The following is a 17,478-nucleotide window of genomic DNA, read 5'->3' on the forward strand; positions in this document are numbered from 1 at the left end:
CAAACAAGTTACTTATTCTTTCTGTGCCTCAGTTTCCTCATCTGTAAAAAAGGATAATTATGGTACCAAGCTCATAGGGTTATTGTGAGGACTAAATTTGTTGATGCATGTAAATTGCTTAGAACAGTATCTACATGTAGTAAACATTATATAATAGTGTTTGCTCATAATAATAATAAAATAACAAGTATTACTGTCCTATTCAAACAGAAGAACTAATATAGCTAGTAAATCAACATAATATTGACTTACTAAAATATTGATTGAGTGCCTACTATGTGCTAGGGTCTTTTCTAGGTCATTGAAACAATGTTGACGATGATAGACATAACCCTCATGGAGCTTACAGATGAATGGGGCCACAGACGTTAAACTAACAATTACACCAGTATAATTGTACACTGGCATCTCTCTTATAAGGGAAGTTGAACCTTGACCCAGGGTTCAGGCATTTTAGTCTTAAGAATTCCAACATATAGTAGAAACAGCACCTCTTTTTTTTTTAAAAAAGAGTGTTCTTGTTATCTTATGCTGTATGACAAAATGCCCCCAACATGGGTGGCTTAAAATAACAGTAATTTATTTGCTCAAAATTCTGCAATTAGAGCAAGGTTTATCAGAGATAGCTGATGTTTGTTCTGTGTGGTGACTACTGAGATTGCTCAACTAGGGCTGGAGGGTCCATCCAAGCTGGATCACTCACATACTGTCTGTTGGCTGGGCGCTTATCTGGGACTGTTGACCAGGACCCCAGTACTCCTTCATAGTATCTCTTCATGTGGCTAAGTTGGGCTTCTCATAGCCTGGCAGCTGGGTTCTGAAGAGAAGCACCCCGAAAAGATAGGCCACAATGTGCAAGCACTTATCAAGGCTCTGCTCACATCCTACTTCTTAATGTCCCTTTGGCCAAAGCCAGTTCCTTGGCCAAGAACAGAGTCAGTGTGGGAGGGGACTATACAAGGGCAAGAATTCTGAGAGGGGAGAATAAATAGGGTCTAGAAATGTAATAGACTGCCATAGAGAGAAAGACTAAATCTATATTTTCTAAAAAAAATTTTTGTCCTTTTTTCTCCTTAATCACATATGCCATATCCCCTATTTCTGAGACATCAGGGAGAAGTCACATATGTGGGAAGTGAGGTCTCTTCTGTATCGAAAGTCCTTTGGAGAGTGGTTAAAAACTTCTGTTACAGGCCATATAATTTAGGCCAATATTATTCTATGTTAAGTAGATGTTTTACTCTCGTTGAAAGTATGGTGAAGAAAGAAAGAGTAAATTTAATTAAACTGTGTTATTTTGATATGCAGAGCTGGATCTTTGCTAGTGAAAAGAGTGACAAAGTAGGAGGGTCCCAGGGTTGTCTGAATAGTGTAAAAGTATAGACATACAAATTTGTTGTCAAGAGGAGCCAAACCATGGTCAGGAAAATGCCTCTGGGCATCCAGTTTGAAGGATAGTGAGAAAGACAAATGGGAGAAATCGCAGGTAGGTCAGTATCTGAAGGACACTGACAAGTTCAGGAGAGTAGAAGAGCTCAAAAGTGAGTCTGTGAAAGCTGAGTGTGTGCTGGAACTGAGCTCCCTGCACTGAAAGTTCCTTAAAGGGAGGGGCTGGGTCTTGCTTGTTGCCTTCTCTGTCCTCAACACCTAGCTCACTGCCAAATACAGAGGAGGCACTCCATGCGGTTGTTGAATGGATATAGACATTGAGGTTTGAAGAAACTGCAGGTTGTAAACCATTCCCTCTTTTTAAGATCCTGGTGCCATAAAATAATTAGAATGACTCTTTAAAAAATATGTACCCTTTAAAAAATATGTCACTCTGTGGTGGTTGGAGGTGGCGGGGCTCAAAAAGTCACTCCTCTGATTAAAATCCTTTGATGGCTTCCCTTCCCACTTAGATATCTACATGGCTTCCTTCCTTCTTTTAGGTCTGTACTCAAAAAAAGGCCTTCCACAATAAACAAAATATCCTCATCACTTTCTATCCTGCTTTTTCTTTATAACATTTATCCCCACATGACCCGTATATTTCTTCTTTTTAAAAAAAATTTATTTAATTTATTTATTTTTGGCTGCGTTGGGTCTTCGTTGCTGCACCTGGGCTTTCTCTAGTTGCGGCAAGCGGGGGCTACTCTTCGTTGCGGTGCACGGGCTTCTCATTGTGGTGGCTTCTCTTGTTGCGGAACACAGGCTCTAGGTGTGCGGGCTTCAGTTGTGGCACGTGGGCTCAGTAGTTGTGGCTTATGGGTTCTAGAGGGCAGGCTCAGTAGTTGTGCCACATGGGCTTAGTTACTCTGTGCATTTGGGATCTTCCCGGACCAGGGATTGAACCGTGTCCCCTGCATTGGCAGGCGGATTCTTAACTACTGCGCTACCAGGGAAGTCCCTATCCATATATTTCTTTTTTATGGTCTGCCTCTCCCCACTAGATTGTAAGCTCCTTGAAAGCAGGAGCTTTGTTTTGTTCACTGTGGTATAGGCCCTGGCTCCTAAAACAATACCTGACATGTAGAAGCTACTCAAAAATACTTGTTGAATGAATGAATAAATGTACCAAGCAATGGAAAGCTAGAGCTAATCTGATTTCATCTGGCTAGAAGCCAAGACCCTGGAGAATGTGGGATGCACGTGTCCATGTGGGCTCCTAAATCCATGTCCCTCCTACTTGACCAGAGGGAAGAACTGATCTTGACAATACCAGGAGCCCAGGCCCTCCTGTTCTGGAGTTACTGTTAACTCTCTGTAATTGTGAGGTTGAGGGCCTGGATAGTACAGGATTCATATGGTTTGGGAATGTTACCAAGGGCAGCCTCATCAATCTTTAAGTTAGCTAGAGTACTTTTCCAGCTTCCAACCAGAGAACCTTGACTGAATGGGTTCAAAAAATTGAAAGAAACCCCCTGTGTTGGGTATGTGGATAGGCAAGGAAAAAGTGGTAGATAGGATTATGAGAGATAGATAACATCTCATTTAAAAGTAAGACTAAAAGTTACTGAGTTTAGTCAGATTTGTGTTTTGAAATATTTTCTCTAGTTGCATGTAAATGGATTGGAGGGGGCTGGAGTGAATTAGGGAGAAAATAAGGAAGAACATTCCAGAGGAAATAGCATGAACATCAAGGAATGCAATAGAGTATTACAGCTGGGCCAGGGCTTAGCAGGGATAGCTCATCTCTCTCTCTAGAGTACTGAGGAGGAGGGGGTGGAGGGGTAAGAAGTTCAGCATTGCTCGTACAAGGCTGGCAATGAAGAGATGGTAGAAGGTAAGCAGGATAAGTTAGAATTAGTATGTTTATAAGAAATTTCAGAAGAGACCACCACAACATCTGCAATTTACACAAATAAGAATTGATGAATTGAAATGGAAGCTCTAACAGGAACCATCAATGGTATGAATGTTAGTACTTGGGATTACAGTGACGATCCCCTAAACTCTTGCAAAGTTAGATTCTTGAGAGAGTTAAGCTATGAAATCAACACATAGTGGGAGAGGTTAACTAGTATTGAAAGTAGGAGTTGAAAACAATAAAGTGTAAATTATAGGTGGAAAATTTTAAAGTAAATTGCAGGGTATAGTTTATGGATACATTAGCATGTTTACTCTGTGATGTATAGAACAGAACTTCTCTACTGGTGTGCCAATTATAGGTGTGACTCTAAGAATTTAAAACGATTATCATTAAAAACTTCATCAGAAATGACATAGCTATTTCACCATGAAACCTAATGTCAAAAAGGTAATATTCACAGAAACATGGTCAAGTTTCTCATGAAAAATTTTAAAATATTTTATTTGGATATTTAGCCAGAATCAATGTTATTTTCTCAAATGGTCTATTTTAAATTTTTATCACATATAATTATAAAGAAAATATAATGATTTTTTTTCACCAAGTTCCTCATAGACCTTAAGGTGACCCCAGTATGATCTGCATATATAATTTTATCTTTGTGCCATGACATCAAAAAGTTGGGAAGCAGTAGGAGTTACTAACTTACCTAAAAAAGAGAAATAAAATATCATTAGAAAATATTCAGGGACTTCCCTGGTGGCACAGTGGTTAAGAATCCACCTGCCAATGCAGGGGACACGGGTTCGAGCCCTGGTCTGGGAAGATTCCACATGCCGCGGAGCAACTAAGCCCGTGCACCACAACTACTGAGCCTGCGCTCTAGAGCCTGTGAGTCACAACTACTGAACCTGTGTGCCACAACTACTGAAACCCGCGCGCCTAGAGCCTGTGCTCCGCAACAAGAGAAGCCACCGCAATGAGAAGCCCACGCACTGCAACAAAGAGTAGCCCCTGCTTGCTGCAACTAGAGAAAAGCCCGCACGCAGCAACGAAGACCCAATGCGGCCAAAAATAAATAAATAAATAAATAAATAAATTTTTTAAAAAAAGAAAATATTCAGCAGGAGTGTGTAGGTTGTATTCCCCCAGAAGCATACACAAGGCAAGGATTTGAGTGCAATTAGTTTGTTTAGGAGATGATAGCAGGAAGCATCAGTAGGGGAGTGGAGAAGTGAGACAGGGATGGGAGGGAAGCAGTACCGGTGGGTTAATGCACAGGTTACCCCTCTAGACAACTGGGGCTGGAGAGCCTCCGGGAGACAGAGTAGTTTATGCTTCAAAGTTGTTTCGCCCCAGGGGTGTGGAAACAAGTTTACCCATCCACTTCTTTACATCATTTTCACTACTGCTCCCAGGAGTGTAAATCCCATCCCTTCTGGCCTGTATGCAGTCAGAGAAGGCTCTTGGGGCCAGAGGAAACCTTCAGGCAGAGTCGTAGGTACTTGCAGTGAGAAGTTTTTGGATATGTGAAAGATGCAACTACATGTATAGCTCACTAGGTTTTGGTCCTATCCCCACTAAGTGACTTATTATTTGCCATCTGACCTAGGTTGGCCTACAGAGAAGAATATGTGTTGTCTTATCCAGTTGCTGCTGCCTCCAAAATAGCTCTTAAATCAGTCCACTTCTGTATTCTTGTCCAGGCTGCCAACATCCTTTGTGCTACATCAGTAAACTACTAACTGCTCTCAGTCTTTCTGTTCTCATCCTCCCCTCCAATCCATTCTTCTTCACAGCAGCCACAGTGATCTTCATAGAATGAGAATCAAATAATGTCACTCCCTGGCTAACTCTTTAGGGTTTTTTTCATTGACTATAGGATGAGCCTACATACAGTTCCTGAATGGTTTACTATCTGACCCTTGCTCATATATCACCGTTTTCCTCTTACAATCTACTCTTGAGCTCCATTGGATTTCTGTCATACCTGAAAGATTATGTTAAAAGCCCTACTGTAGGGCTTTTGTACATGCACTTTCCTCAGTCTAGATCATAGATCTAGAATATTCTTCTACCAAGTCTTGTCTGTTTCATTTTCATCTTTCTGGACTCAGTTTAATTGTCCTTTCCTTAGATAGGTCTTTCCTGACACCCCTCCCCAACCCCTCCCACTCTACCCTCTGTCCTGCAACAAACAAACAAACAATATTTCCTAGCTATATTTTCTCTCAGAACTCTATTTTTCCTTTTTTTTTTTTTTTTTGTATTTTTCCTTTTGAGAAAATCTCTGAACCAGACCACTGCAGCCTCCCCAGGCTGGTCCTCTGGCTCCAACTGCCTTTCCCATAGACCAGGAGTCTCAAAGTATCAAAGAAAGAAGGGCCTTTAAGGGACGGGACAGGTTACATAAATGAGTGGGTGGAGACAATGGCAACTAGAGAGCACTTGGCAGCCACTCCAATTCCAGCTATTTGTTGCCAGAATTTGCTGGGGGGGGGGTGGTTTCTTGATTTTTTCCCCAAGAGACCAAGAATCCTGCAAGATTTTCTAATTTCTAACTGTTGTAATTAAAAAAAAAATTACCCCCCATGAGCAAAATAGCCAAAACAATCTTGGAAAAAGGGAAAAAAAACCCAAACAACAAAGTTGGAGGTCTCACACCTCCTGATTTAAAAAGTTATTACAAAGCTACAGTAATCAAAACAGGGTGGTACTGGACCAATGGAATAGAATAGAAAGCCCAGAAATAAACCCTTGCATATATAGTCAAATGATTTTTAACAAGTATTCCAAGACCATTCAATGGAGAAAAGACAGTGTTTTCAACAAATTGTGTTGGGAAAACTGGATATCCACATGCAAAAGGATGATGTTGGATGCTTACTTTATACCATATAAAAAAAAAAAACTCAAAGTGGATCAAAGACCTAAATGTGAGACCTAAAACTGTAACACATAGGGGAAAAGCGTCCAATGATTTCTTGGATATGATACCAAAAGCATAGGCAGCAAGAGTAAAAATAGATAAATTGGACTCCATCAAAATTAAAAACTTCTGGGGGCTTCCCTGGTGGTGAAGTGGTTAAGAATCCACCTGCCAATGCAGGGGACATGGGTTCGAGCCCTGGTCCGGGAAGATCCCACATGCCGCGGAGCAACTAAGCCTGTGCGCCAGAACTACTGAGCCTGCCCTCTAGAGCCCGTGCTGCACAACAAGAGAAGCCACTGCAATGAGAAGCCTGCGCACCACAACGAAGAGTAGCTCCCGCTCACCGCAACTAGAGAAAGCCCATGCGTAACAACAAAGACCCAACGCAGCCAAAAAAAACCAAAAAAACCCAAAAAAACCCAAAAAAAAACCTTCTGTTTTTCACACAGTTGACAGAGTGAAAAGGCAACCTATGAAATGGGAAGAAATATTTGCAAGTCATATATCTGATAAGGGGTTAATATCCAGAAGATTAAAATAACTTCTACAATGCAACAACAATAAAATAACATGATTAAAAAATGGGTAAAGGACTTGAATAGATACTTCTCTGAAGAAGATACACAAATGGCCAAAAAACATATGGAAAGATGCTCAGCATCGCTAATCGTTAGAGAAATGCAAATCAAAGCCACAATGAGATATCACCTTACCTCACACCCATTAGGATGACTGCTATTAAAAGAAAAAAAACCCAAATCAGAAAATAACAAGTGTTGGCAAGAATGTGGAGAAATTGGAACCCTTGTGCACTGCTGGTGGGAATGTAAAGTGGTGCAGCCGCTATGGAAAACAGTAGGTGGTCCCTTAAAATATTAAAAACAGAATTATGAATCAGCAATCCCAATTTTGGGTATATATACAAAATAATTGAAGGCAGGATCTCAAAGAGATACTTGTACAACGATGTTCACAGCAGCATTAGTCATAATAGCCAAAAGGTGGAAGCAGAGGAATAGTGTGGTGTATACATGCAATGGAATGTTTTTGTGTTTTTTTTAAAATTATTTATTTTTGGCTGCGTTGGGTCTTCATTGCTAGGCGCGGGCTTTCTCTAGCTGCGGAGTGGGGGCTGCTATTCCTCATTGCGGTGCGCGGGCTTCTCATTGCGGTGGCTTCTTTTGTTGCGGGAGCATGGGCTCCAGGCGCGCGGGCTTCAGAAGTTTTTGCACCCGGGCTCACAGGCTCTAGAGCACAGGCTCAGTAGTTGTGGCACACAGGCTTAGTTGCTCCGCGGCATGTGGGATCTTCCCGGACCAAGGCTCGAACCCGTGTCCCCTGCATTGGCAGGTGGATTCTTAACCACTGTGCCACCAGGGAAGTCCCAATGGAATGTTTTTTAGCCTTGAAAAGGAGAGAGGTTTTGACACTTACAAGTGAATTAACCTTGGGGACATTATGCTAAGTGAAATAAGCCAGTCACAAAAAGACAAATACTGTATGATTTCACTTACATGAGGTATCTGGAGTGGTTAAACTCACTGTAACTTGAAGTAGAATGGTGGCTGCCAGGGGCTGGGGGCGGAGGAAATGGGGAGTTGTTTGAATTTTGGTTTTGCAAGATTAAAAAGTTCTGGGGGGCTTTCCTGGTGGTGCAGTGGTTAAGAATCTGCCTGCCAGTGCAGGGGACACGGGTTCGAGCCCTGGTCTGGGAAGATCCCACATGCCGCGGAGCAACTAAGCCCGTGCGCCACAACTACTGAAGCCTGCGTGCCTAGAGCCCATGCTCCGCAACAAGAGAAGCCACCGCAATGAGAAGCCCGCGCACCGCAACGAAGAGTAGCCCCCACTCGCAGCAACTAGAGAAAGCTCACGCGCAGCAACGAAGACCCAACGCAGCCAAAAAAAAAAAAAAAAAAGTTCTGGAGATAGATTTCACTACAATGTGAATATTCTTAACACTACTGAACTGTACACTTAAAAACAGTTAAGAGGGTAAGTTTTATGTTATTTGTATTTTGCCACAATTAAAAATTGAAAAAAAAGTTTTTATTTGAAAAAAAGAAAAAACCAAACCAAACAAAAAAACCCCAAAACTCTGAGTATACTAACAAAACACATTTATCACGGTGTGTGGTTTGAAGCCTTTGCCTTCCATCAGTGAATTTCAAATCTAAGCATGTACAATATTAGGATAGCCTGGTGGGCTTGTTAAACATATTGCTGGGCCCCACCCCCCAGAGTTTCTGAATCAGTAAGCCTGGGGTGAGGACTGAGAATTTGCATTTCTAACAAGTTCCCAAGTGTTCTGAGGCTACTGCTACTGATCCAAGGATTATACTTTGAGGGCTACTGCATTAGATAATACCACAGGCTTATTCTCTATTAATCTCTATATATGTGTTTGTGATAAATCTTTGGTTTTGGAGTCCTTGAAAATTTTGTGCCTGCCTGAAGCCGTGCATTATGCCATGTGACCCTGCTTCTTGGGCCAGTAGTATGCTATAGAGAAAGGGCTAGACCTAATAGGCTGGGCATTTTTGCACAGTATATGTTGAATAATCCAACTAGACCTAATAGGCTGCCCAATTTTGCACAATATATGTTGAATAATCCAATTAGAATAATCCAATCTAGTTTTGAATGCAAGACACAACATAGGCAGGTCAGGTTGAAGAAGAGGCTAAGAGAAGCTTAATTCTGAGGGAATAACTGGTCAGGTCACCAGAATAGCCTCTCTTTACCTCGAGCAATGTGAACCACATTCCACTGCCATGAGCCCTGTGTGGCCGCTGAGAAGCTTCCTGTGCTCCTCCACTTACTGGTGTGACCCTAATATGAACCTGCATCTTCTCTGCTAACAACTGCGAGTCTCCCTTCCTTGTTTCCTGGAAGATCCTCCCACTCTGTTTTGATAGCTCTGATATCGCCATCATACCATTGAGTCTCTGCTTTCCTTTGGAAGGAAACAGTATTCCAAATGAGAGAGGAATTTTTCCATCTGCCAGAATGCCTTCGAATAGTTGCAATATATGACTCTTAGGGAACATCCTGGAATTGCCGTAAAAATCGGTAAACACATCTTATTCCAACATCCTGCTTCTCTCCTCCCTGACTGCCCCTCAGCCAGTTCATTTAGTGAAGACAGCATTAAAAAATCTTAGCAGGTTTCTCCGCTAAGGTTTCTCCCCTCCAGTCCTTTCTCCCCCAGAATAGGAGAAAGCAGATTGTAGCTTTGAAAGGGGGCGGCCACAAGCAGCTACTGTCTACAGCGCAAAAGGTGGCCTTAAAAGTAGTGAGCTTTTCCTTATGAAGGGAATGTCAGAGGCTGGACGGCTGCCTAGAAACGGCCACCGAGAGGAGAGCTGCCTGAAGTCTCTCCCATTTCAGAAACTAAGAGGTGGTGACGGGGTAGCAGCTCTCGCATAGAGAGATGCTGAGTAAGCTCGTCCTCTTTGGGATAACTGCCAAGATCCAAACTTGGACCGTGGCCCAATACGGGTCCAAGTGGACCTGGCACTTCCCGATCCGGGCATCGGGCGAGACCCTGTCAGCAGGTAATCACTGGTTGCTCTCCAGTCTGTCTCGCGACGTCATCCCACAGCGCCGGAAGTGGAGGAGTAACGTGAGCTTGTCAGCCTCCGCCGTCTCTAGGTAAGGCGGTTATCGGCCTGTCTCTTCTGCCTGCCGGGTTGAGAGCCGTGGGAGTGGGCCTCAGGCCGGGTCCGCTACTGCGTCTGAGTGATGTGCCCTGAATAACGCTCTCACGGCTTCTTTCCTGGCAGGCGTTGCAGCATCCTCGGGCTCTAGGGCTCTAGGGATCTGAGCTTCCCATTTCCCGCCTGCCGTGGTTTGGCGGCGCTCACGTTGGCCTCCGTCCCACTTCGCGTTCGTTCACCTGTGCCCCTGACACCTGACCTAGCTTGGTCGGAACACAAGCAGAGGAAAGATTAGAGAATGGGCACTGTCCAACCCAAGGAGGCGGCGCAGCCTGTCAGGAAGGACATTGTTTTCTCCAGAAACGCTCCATGAGAGGAACTTGAGGGCACTTGACAGCGTCCTCAGCAGGCCTTACAGGAAGGCCAGAAGAAGCAAGCCTTTTCTCTTGCAGACCAGTGATAGCGGTTCAACAAAGCAAGGATATAATTTCTCTGTGGAATTAATGTGGTCCAGGTTTGGAGCCTTTTGAGAATTTGATTTATATTGGGCGTCATTAGAACACTTGAGACAGGGCTCTTCAGGTGGGGAGACACAACTGATTTGTGCCCTTTCACCTTAGTTGCACAGTCAGTGCTGTCGGATGATCTTTTTACATTTCCTTAGCTCCTGCTTTCATCCTATCTTCACTACTAACAAGAGTGATAGTAGTGTTGAATGCTTATTTTTTGCCAAATACTGAACTTTTTACTTCTTAATTTAGCCCTTGTGACAACGCTGTGGTGTAGAGCAGTAATTAATATCGTTTTACAGCTGAAGAAATAAAGACTTAGCTTAAATGACTGGCCACAAGTCGCACAGTCTGTAGGTGGTGGAGGCAAGATTTGAACTTGAGCAGTTGGATTTCAGAGGCTTGGATGTTATCCACTATTTTATATTGATTTTCCTCAACTGTTTATCAAGCTCCCAAACATCTTACTCTGTTGTTATCTGCTATTTTAGGGAGAAAATTGAGGTCATCAGATGTGCTCTCCCTCAGATTTCTGCCCCTGCCTTCCCTTCATACAGTCATCTAGATTTACACTTATCTTTACCTTTCCTTCAGTATCAGAGGATGAGCTGTCTCCTGATCAAAGCAATTTCCTTTATCTTTGCTTCTGACCTTTCTTTTATACTTTCACCTATGAGACCTTGTTTTCGTTTGTCTTTTCTGCCCTTGTCTGTGTCCCAGTCATGTATAAACAAGGTCAGGTTTCTCATATCCATGTGTGTGTCCCCCCACCCCCCACCCCCGCTCCCAAGCCAGAAAGAAAGAAAAAGTTCCTGGTGATCCATTTTCCTTTGACTCTCATCCAGTAACTCTCTTCCCCTCTCATCCAAACTTTTAAAAGAGTATTCTAAATTCTGTCTCCAACTCCTCACCTCCCGTTCCTTTCTGCAGTCTAGCTTTCAGATCTGTCCTTCCCCTGAAATTTTACCCTGTAGTCACTAGTGATTGATTATCAAACCAGATTGACATTCTGCAGTCATTACTGGATTCCTTTGCTGCTTTTGAAACTTGATGATACCTTTCTCTCCCTACTTCTTTGCTTCTCAGGACAATACACTCAGCTGATTTATTCAGCAAACATGTACTGTGATATAGAGATGAACAAGTCAAAGTGCCCCCTTCCTTTAAAGAGCTTACATTCCAACTGTTTTTCCATGTGCCTCTCTCACCAGTCATTTCTCCTGTGGATAGTCTTCTTCCTCCTCTCCTAAAATGTTGGGTGTTTCCAAGGCTTGTGACTTTGGCCCATTGTTCTTTTCATTCTGTACACACTGCCTAGGTGAGCACATCAACTAGCTTGGTTTTAACTCCCTCCTGCATGCTCCCAAGTCGAAGTGTCACCTTAGATCTCCTCTGAGTTTCGTGCCCACCTCTGACTACCCTGCTGGACAGTTCTGCCTGCGAGTCCCACAGACTGTTCAAATTCTATCTTCTCTGAACTTACTCTTAGCACATCCATCACTAAGTCTTGTTGATTTTGCCCCCTAAATATTTCTCAAATCTGTGCTCTTTTTTCCATCTCTATTATTGTCTTACTTTGGACCTCATCTTCTTTAATCTGAAATATGATGGCCTTCTAACTGGTATCCCCTCCTCTAGTCCTATATCCCACGTTATCTGTTCTCCACACTACCTACCCTCCTCCCCCAAATGATCTTTGAAAACAAATCTGACTGAGTCAAAGTCCTGCTAATAATATTTAAGGGGATCTGTCCGTTCATTCATCCAATCTTTTCTCTCATTTATTCAGCAAATATTTATTGTTTATTAAACTGCAAAATCCATTAGAGCTTCTAACGTTTGAGCTTTGCAGCTGGTCACCCAGGGCTCTGCTTCATCTGGACCAGCCTGCATCTCCATCCTCTTTTTTTGCCTCATACTTTAGGTTGCAGCAGCCCTGAACTGCTTCTTCATGTGCACTGTGCTGTTTCTTTGTGCACTGCCCTTGCTGTTCCCTTTGACTGGAATCTTCTCTCTGATTCCTTTCTCCACTTCCTGCTCCTCACCTAATTAGGCTGCCCACTTTCACCTAATTAACCCAGTTTATGTATAGGTCTCATTTTAGGCCCACCTCTTATCGGAAAGCTTCCTTGACATCTCCTTTCTCCAAGTCTAGGTTGGATACTCCAGCTTTGTTAAATTTAAAAAAAGCTAAGTAAGAAATTTAGTTCCTCTGTTGCACCAGCTACATTTCAGGTGCTTGATTGTCACATGGTGGCTACGTTAGTGTTTAGAACACTTCTATCATTGCAGAATATTCTTCTGGACAGCGTGTTCCAGGTTACCAGATTTCTGGCCTTGTGCGGACCATCAGATCACTTGGGTCCCTTAAGAAATAATCAGAATTTCTTTCTGACCAGTCCCTACAACTCTGGAATGAAAAGTGTGGGGCTGAAAAATAGAGAATTAGGATTTACCCACATAGATGTGGAGATGGGGTTGCTCAGAGAGAGTAGCAAAGCACCCCACATAAGAGGAGCTAGAGGAGGGGAGAGAGAAGGAAGGGAGGAGAACCTGGATAGGATTATTATCTGGTCATTCACTTGCAAATATTTATTATATTCTTGCTGTATGCTAGGTATTAAGTGCTAGGGTTATAGTGGAAGGAAAAATGGCCTTGACTTCTGCTGTCATAGAGCTTGCAGTTGATGGAGTTTTACTGGATGAGTTATATTGAAGATTCAGGAACATCCATCCTTTTGTGCTCCCCATATTCTAAAATGCTTCATTCCTAGAAGTTGGAATTGGAGGCTGAAATGGGCTTAAGATATTGCTTAAGTTTAGTTACATAAGCATCGTGTAGTCACTGCTTCAGTTTCTCAAGGTGTAGTAAATAAGAACATTATAACTTTAGAACTTTAGAGGGAATGAAGCACGTGAATGTGTGTTTGTGTGGGGCGGGAGGGGTGGGTTCTGTTATCCTGCAAAAGTCAGCCATGCTCCCAGCTGTCCACTGGATTCCCTCCTGTCCCTGCTATCCAGCTGTTCTCTCTTCAGGCTTCTTTTATTATTACTGTGAGTAGTCAGTCACCAGATGACTTATTTCCCAATGCTTAATGAAGACATACTTCACTTCTCAGTCCATTACCTGCTCATTCATCAGTTTCCAGCAAGAGCAAACAGATGCCCCTCTGAACACGTAGCATTTAGAAGTGGGACTTGCCTGTAGCACCATCATCATTTGAGGCTCTGGGTTTAGGATTTTAGATTTACAGCTGACTCTTCATGCTCTTGCATCAGCTCCCTCACAAAGGAGCTGCCTTTTAGACCTAACTCTGGCCCACATTTAAGTTATTAAATGACTCATCTCTGACTCTAGATTTCTCCACTCCAGCCTGCCTACACACAGCGTCATTTCACCTCACTCTGCAGCTCAGACCCTGGCAGTTGTCTCCTATGGATTGTTAAATCTCAACTTTTCGGCCTAGTGTTCTTTCAACACCTTTGCCTTCTTTGGGTGACTCTCTGGGGCAGCTCCTCTGGGTTGGCCAACTAAGGTCTGCTTCTCACCCCTCACCCATGGCTTTTCATTGCTGAAATCTGTACCGTCACTTGTGCTTTTTGAAGTGGAATGTCCACTCCCACTCCTTTTCTTTCTTATCAGTCCCCTTAGCTCTTGGCTTTTTCTACTGGGCAGTTTCCAAAGCCTTTCCTGACTGATCCTATTTCTGTGACTGCACGTCTTCAGCACTCATTTGCTCACTCTGCTTTGCATTATTCTGTCTTTGCAGATGGTAGTGAAACTCTGATTTTGAAAAATCTGGTTTCTTTTCTCTCGCCTTTGGATACAAAGCTTGTGCAGAGTGGCTGATTGAGTGTTGCCTTGCCTGCAAGGGGCGTTTCTCAAAGAGAGGGTATTAGAGGCTTGAGCATTAGTAGGCTTCTGGAGTCTAGGGAGGTGTCCCAAAGATCTAGTCTGTCCCTCCCACAGTTCCCTGTTCTGCCCCTAGGTGATCTCATCCTCTCTTTTTACCCTAACTTCTATGACATGTTGATGCCTCTCATATATATACATTCAGTTAAGGACAAATATTTCCTTTTTGTGTCAGAGCTGGTCATAATTCTTACAACTTTAACAACCTTGTGGCATTTACCTTTATAAGCCCCTGATTCTTTCTCTTCCCTGAAACACTTTCAGTTTTACTCGAAACTGTGTCTTCTGAATTGCAATTCCCAAGACTCCAAATAAAGCACTTTATAGTCTCAAAAAATACACACACACACACACACACACACACATACATATATATATATACACACCTTCAGTCCCTTCCCCTCCCTGAGCTTCATACCCGTATATCCTAGTGTGACTCTAGGATCTTCCGCAGGCAACTTAATCTAATTGTGTTTCAATCTGAAATCATCCCTTCTTCACTTATCATTTATCCCTAAATTATGTCTCCAGTGTATTCCTCATTTTGGGTAATGAGTATTTCCAAATTAGAAATCTTGGTTGGTGTCTCCCTTCACTCCCTTGTCATTCCCCAAATGCTGTCAGCAATAAGTCTACCTTCGCAATTTCTCCTGGATCTTTTTCCTCTCCATCCTCTTTGTTCAGGCCTTATCCCTCTCCCAAATTTCTGCTCTTTCTCTTCTACTGATATCCTACATGACCATAAAAGTTGTTTTACAAAAGAATATCAGACCCTCCAGTAGTGTTGTGCAGGTTGTGTATTGCACAAAGGTGCTGCATTCACGCTTTAGAAATTGTAGGTTTGTATATTTATTATGACTATCTTCTGGCAGATGGCAGTAAAATATATTGTTCTAACATCAGTATGTTTTGACAGTTAAGGAATGGAAACCTTGATGCCTATGGAGAACATCCTCTGTTCTTATGTCCTTAGTTCTTTGCCAGGCAAGCTTCTCACCCTTTAAAACTGAGCATGAATATCCCTTCCTCGTGAAGCCTTTTTTGATGCTCCCTACAAGAGTCAGTCATTCCTTTCTCTGGGCTAAGGCCATATTTGGCTACTCCCTTCTTATAGTAGATATTACATTATGTTGTAATAATTTGTATATGAATCTGCCCCATTGTACTCCAGACCCCTGAAGGCTAGGGACAATGTTTCATCATTCTTTGATCCTCAGCAGGTAGCTTAATGTCCAGCACATAGAGTGTATCAATAAACATAACAAATATTTGATTGCATAGCATGACTGAGGCACAGAAGTAAATACTTTACCCATATTGTTTTATTTAATCCTCACAACACCTTCATGAGTCCTGTCATTATCACATTTTACAGGTGAGGAAATTGAGACTAGGGAGGTGAAGTCACTTGCTTCAAGATGAACAGCTGGTAAATGGCATGTGTGGTGGTGCTGGGGTGTGGCCCTGGAGGACCTGTGCTAGTTTTTCCAGCGATTCTCTTGTGTTTTGTCTCTCAGAGTAATGATGCGGGTGTGCTGGTTGGTGAGACAGGACAATCGGCACCAGCGAATCAAACTTCCACATTTGGAAGCAGTCATGGTTGGGCGCAGCCCCGAGACCAAGATCACTGACAAGAAATGTTCTCGACAGCAAGGTAACTGGTCATAGGATTGTGGAGATTACCATGTTTGGTTCCCTCAGATAGTGATAATCAAAGATGTACATTTCCTGGATGCTACTGATGGAAAACCTTTTGTGTGCCATGAACAAAACTCAGGAACTGAGCTCTTTTAGCCGGTGCTAGGGCCCCATGCACTCCTGACTCCACCCTCTGAAAGTGGTTAATATTCAGTGTTGGGAGCAGGCAGGTTCTATCCTGTACTGTGGGGTGGTGGAACTGAGTTCTGCACTCTGCTTTGCCCAGGGAGATTCCTCTTTGGGCAGTGAGACAATTGAATTCTGGGATTTCCAGGTTGCAACCATGTCTGAGAAGTGATGGGATGGTTTCATCCTTTACATTTTGCCACACACAGAGGGTGTTATCTTTAAAAGACTATGACATTTAGCTCTTGAAATGTCTTTTGTGGGATTTAATGAAATGAAAGTCCTTAGGAAAAATCTTTACCATGTACCTCATTTTTTACGTGTAAACTCCAGACATGTTCACTGCTACCAGGCCTCCCCCTGCAATGTGTTTGCCATAGTAGGGGTTCCTAAGGCTTGGAGTCTGCAGCACTGATTATGATTTTTCCCACATGAGTTAATCTAAATGGGAAAAAGAAAAAAGCCATGCTTGAGCTGGCTAAGCCAAACATACAGAAGTAGACACTGCTTCTTGTTCTCTGTCTGCCTTGTCACAGCAGCAGCTGTAGGGGTGTGTATGTCAGCCTGTCCAGAAGCTTTTTGTTCACGTATCTGAACACAAGTATTTAGTGTTACTTCTTCCCACACATGCTCAGACTGTTCTGTCCCTGCAATCCTTTTTCTAGAATACTCTTTCTACTCCTCCTACCCAAGGCCAGCTGAACTTCAGTTTTCTAGGAACGTATCTTTTACCTTTTTCTCTGTTGAAGGCATCTGATGGTTTCATACAATAGTGGAAGTCTTGATTTAATCCTGAGATATAAGAGCTTGTGAGAGAAATGGGTCCCCTTTCCTGACTGCAGAGTCTGTGATCCTGAGTGGGCCAAGGGCTCTGGAATAGGGAGACTTGTGGGGATTCAGTGAAGCTGCCTTATAAAGATATTAGCAGTGGCTAAAGGAGTATGTACACTGTTGGGCATTTTATGGAAGGACCTGGAGCCCTAGCCACCTGAATAATGGATGATTTTGCTCTTGGGCCTTTGAGGAAACCCTTATCACATTGCCTCCTGGAGTGAGGCTTCACTGTCTTGTAGGGAGAACAGGAGCAAGTGCCTGGTTCTTCATGGCATTTGGGTTTAACTTTTTTCAATCTCTTTCAGTACAGTTGAAAGCAGAGTGTAACAAAGGATATGTCAAGGTAAAGCAGGTATGTCTATTTGTAACTTGGATTTCCATGTTATACTTGATGATTTTCTTACACTGTTGACTTTAGAATGTCTGTGCCAGCCAATAAAGGCTTCTCTGTCACGTGTGGAAGTGGCAGAGTAACAGAAGTGAATATTAAGCACAGTGCCTGGCACATAGTAAGT

The 17,478-nt window shown here is 42.9% G+C and overlaps 1 protein-coding gene across 4 annotated transcripts in view; it reads left to right on the top strand.

Moving 5' to 3' along the window:
* The window catches only part of APTX (aprataxin), a 39,337-nt gene that overhangs the window by 12,077 nt on the left and 9,782 nt on the right, over positions 1-17,478 (top strand). Inside the window, exons 1-4 of one of the 4 annotated variants that reach the window (XM_007176853.3) lie at positions 9,832-9,878; positions 10,010-10,397; positions 15,823-15,959; positions 17,269-17,315. In XM_007176853.3, the coding sequence (XP_007176915.1) occupies positions 10,387-10,397; positions 15,823-15,959; positions 17,269-17,315 (195 nt within the window). In that variant the 5' untranslated portion in view covers positions 9,832-9,878; positions 10,010-10,386. The other 3 variants (XM_007176854.2, XM_007176852.2, XM_057549306.1) reach the window with 3 other exon arrangements.

This window comes from Balaenoptera acutorostrata, chromosome 6 (assembly GCF_949987535.1).
Source record: "Balaenoptera acutorostrata chromosome 6, mBalAcu1.1, whole genome shotgun sequence".
NCBI classification, from domain to species: domain Eukaryota; kingdom Metazoa; phylum Chordata; class Mammalia; order Artiodactyla; family Balaenopteridae; genus Balaenoptera; species Balaenoptera acutorostrata.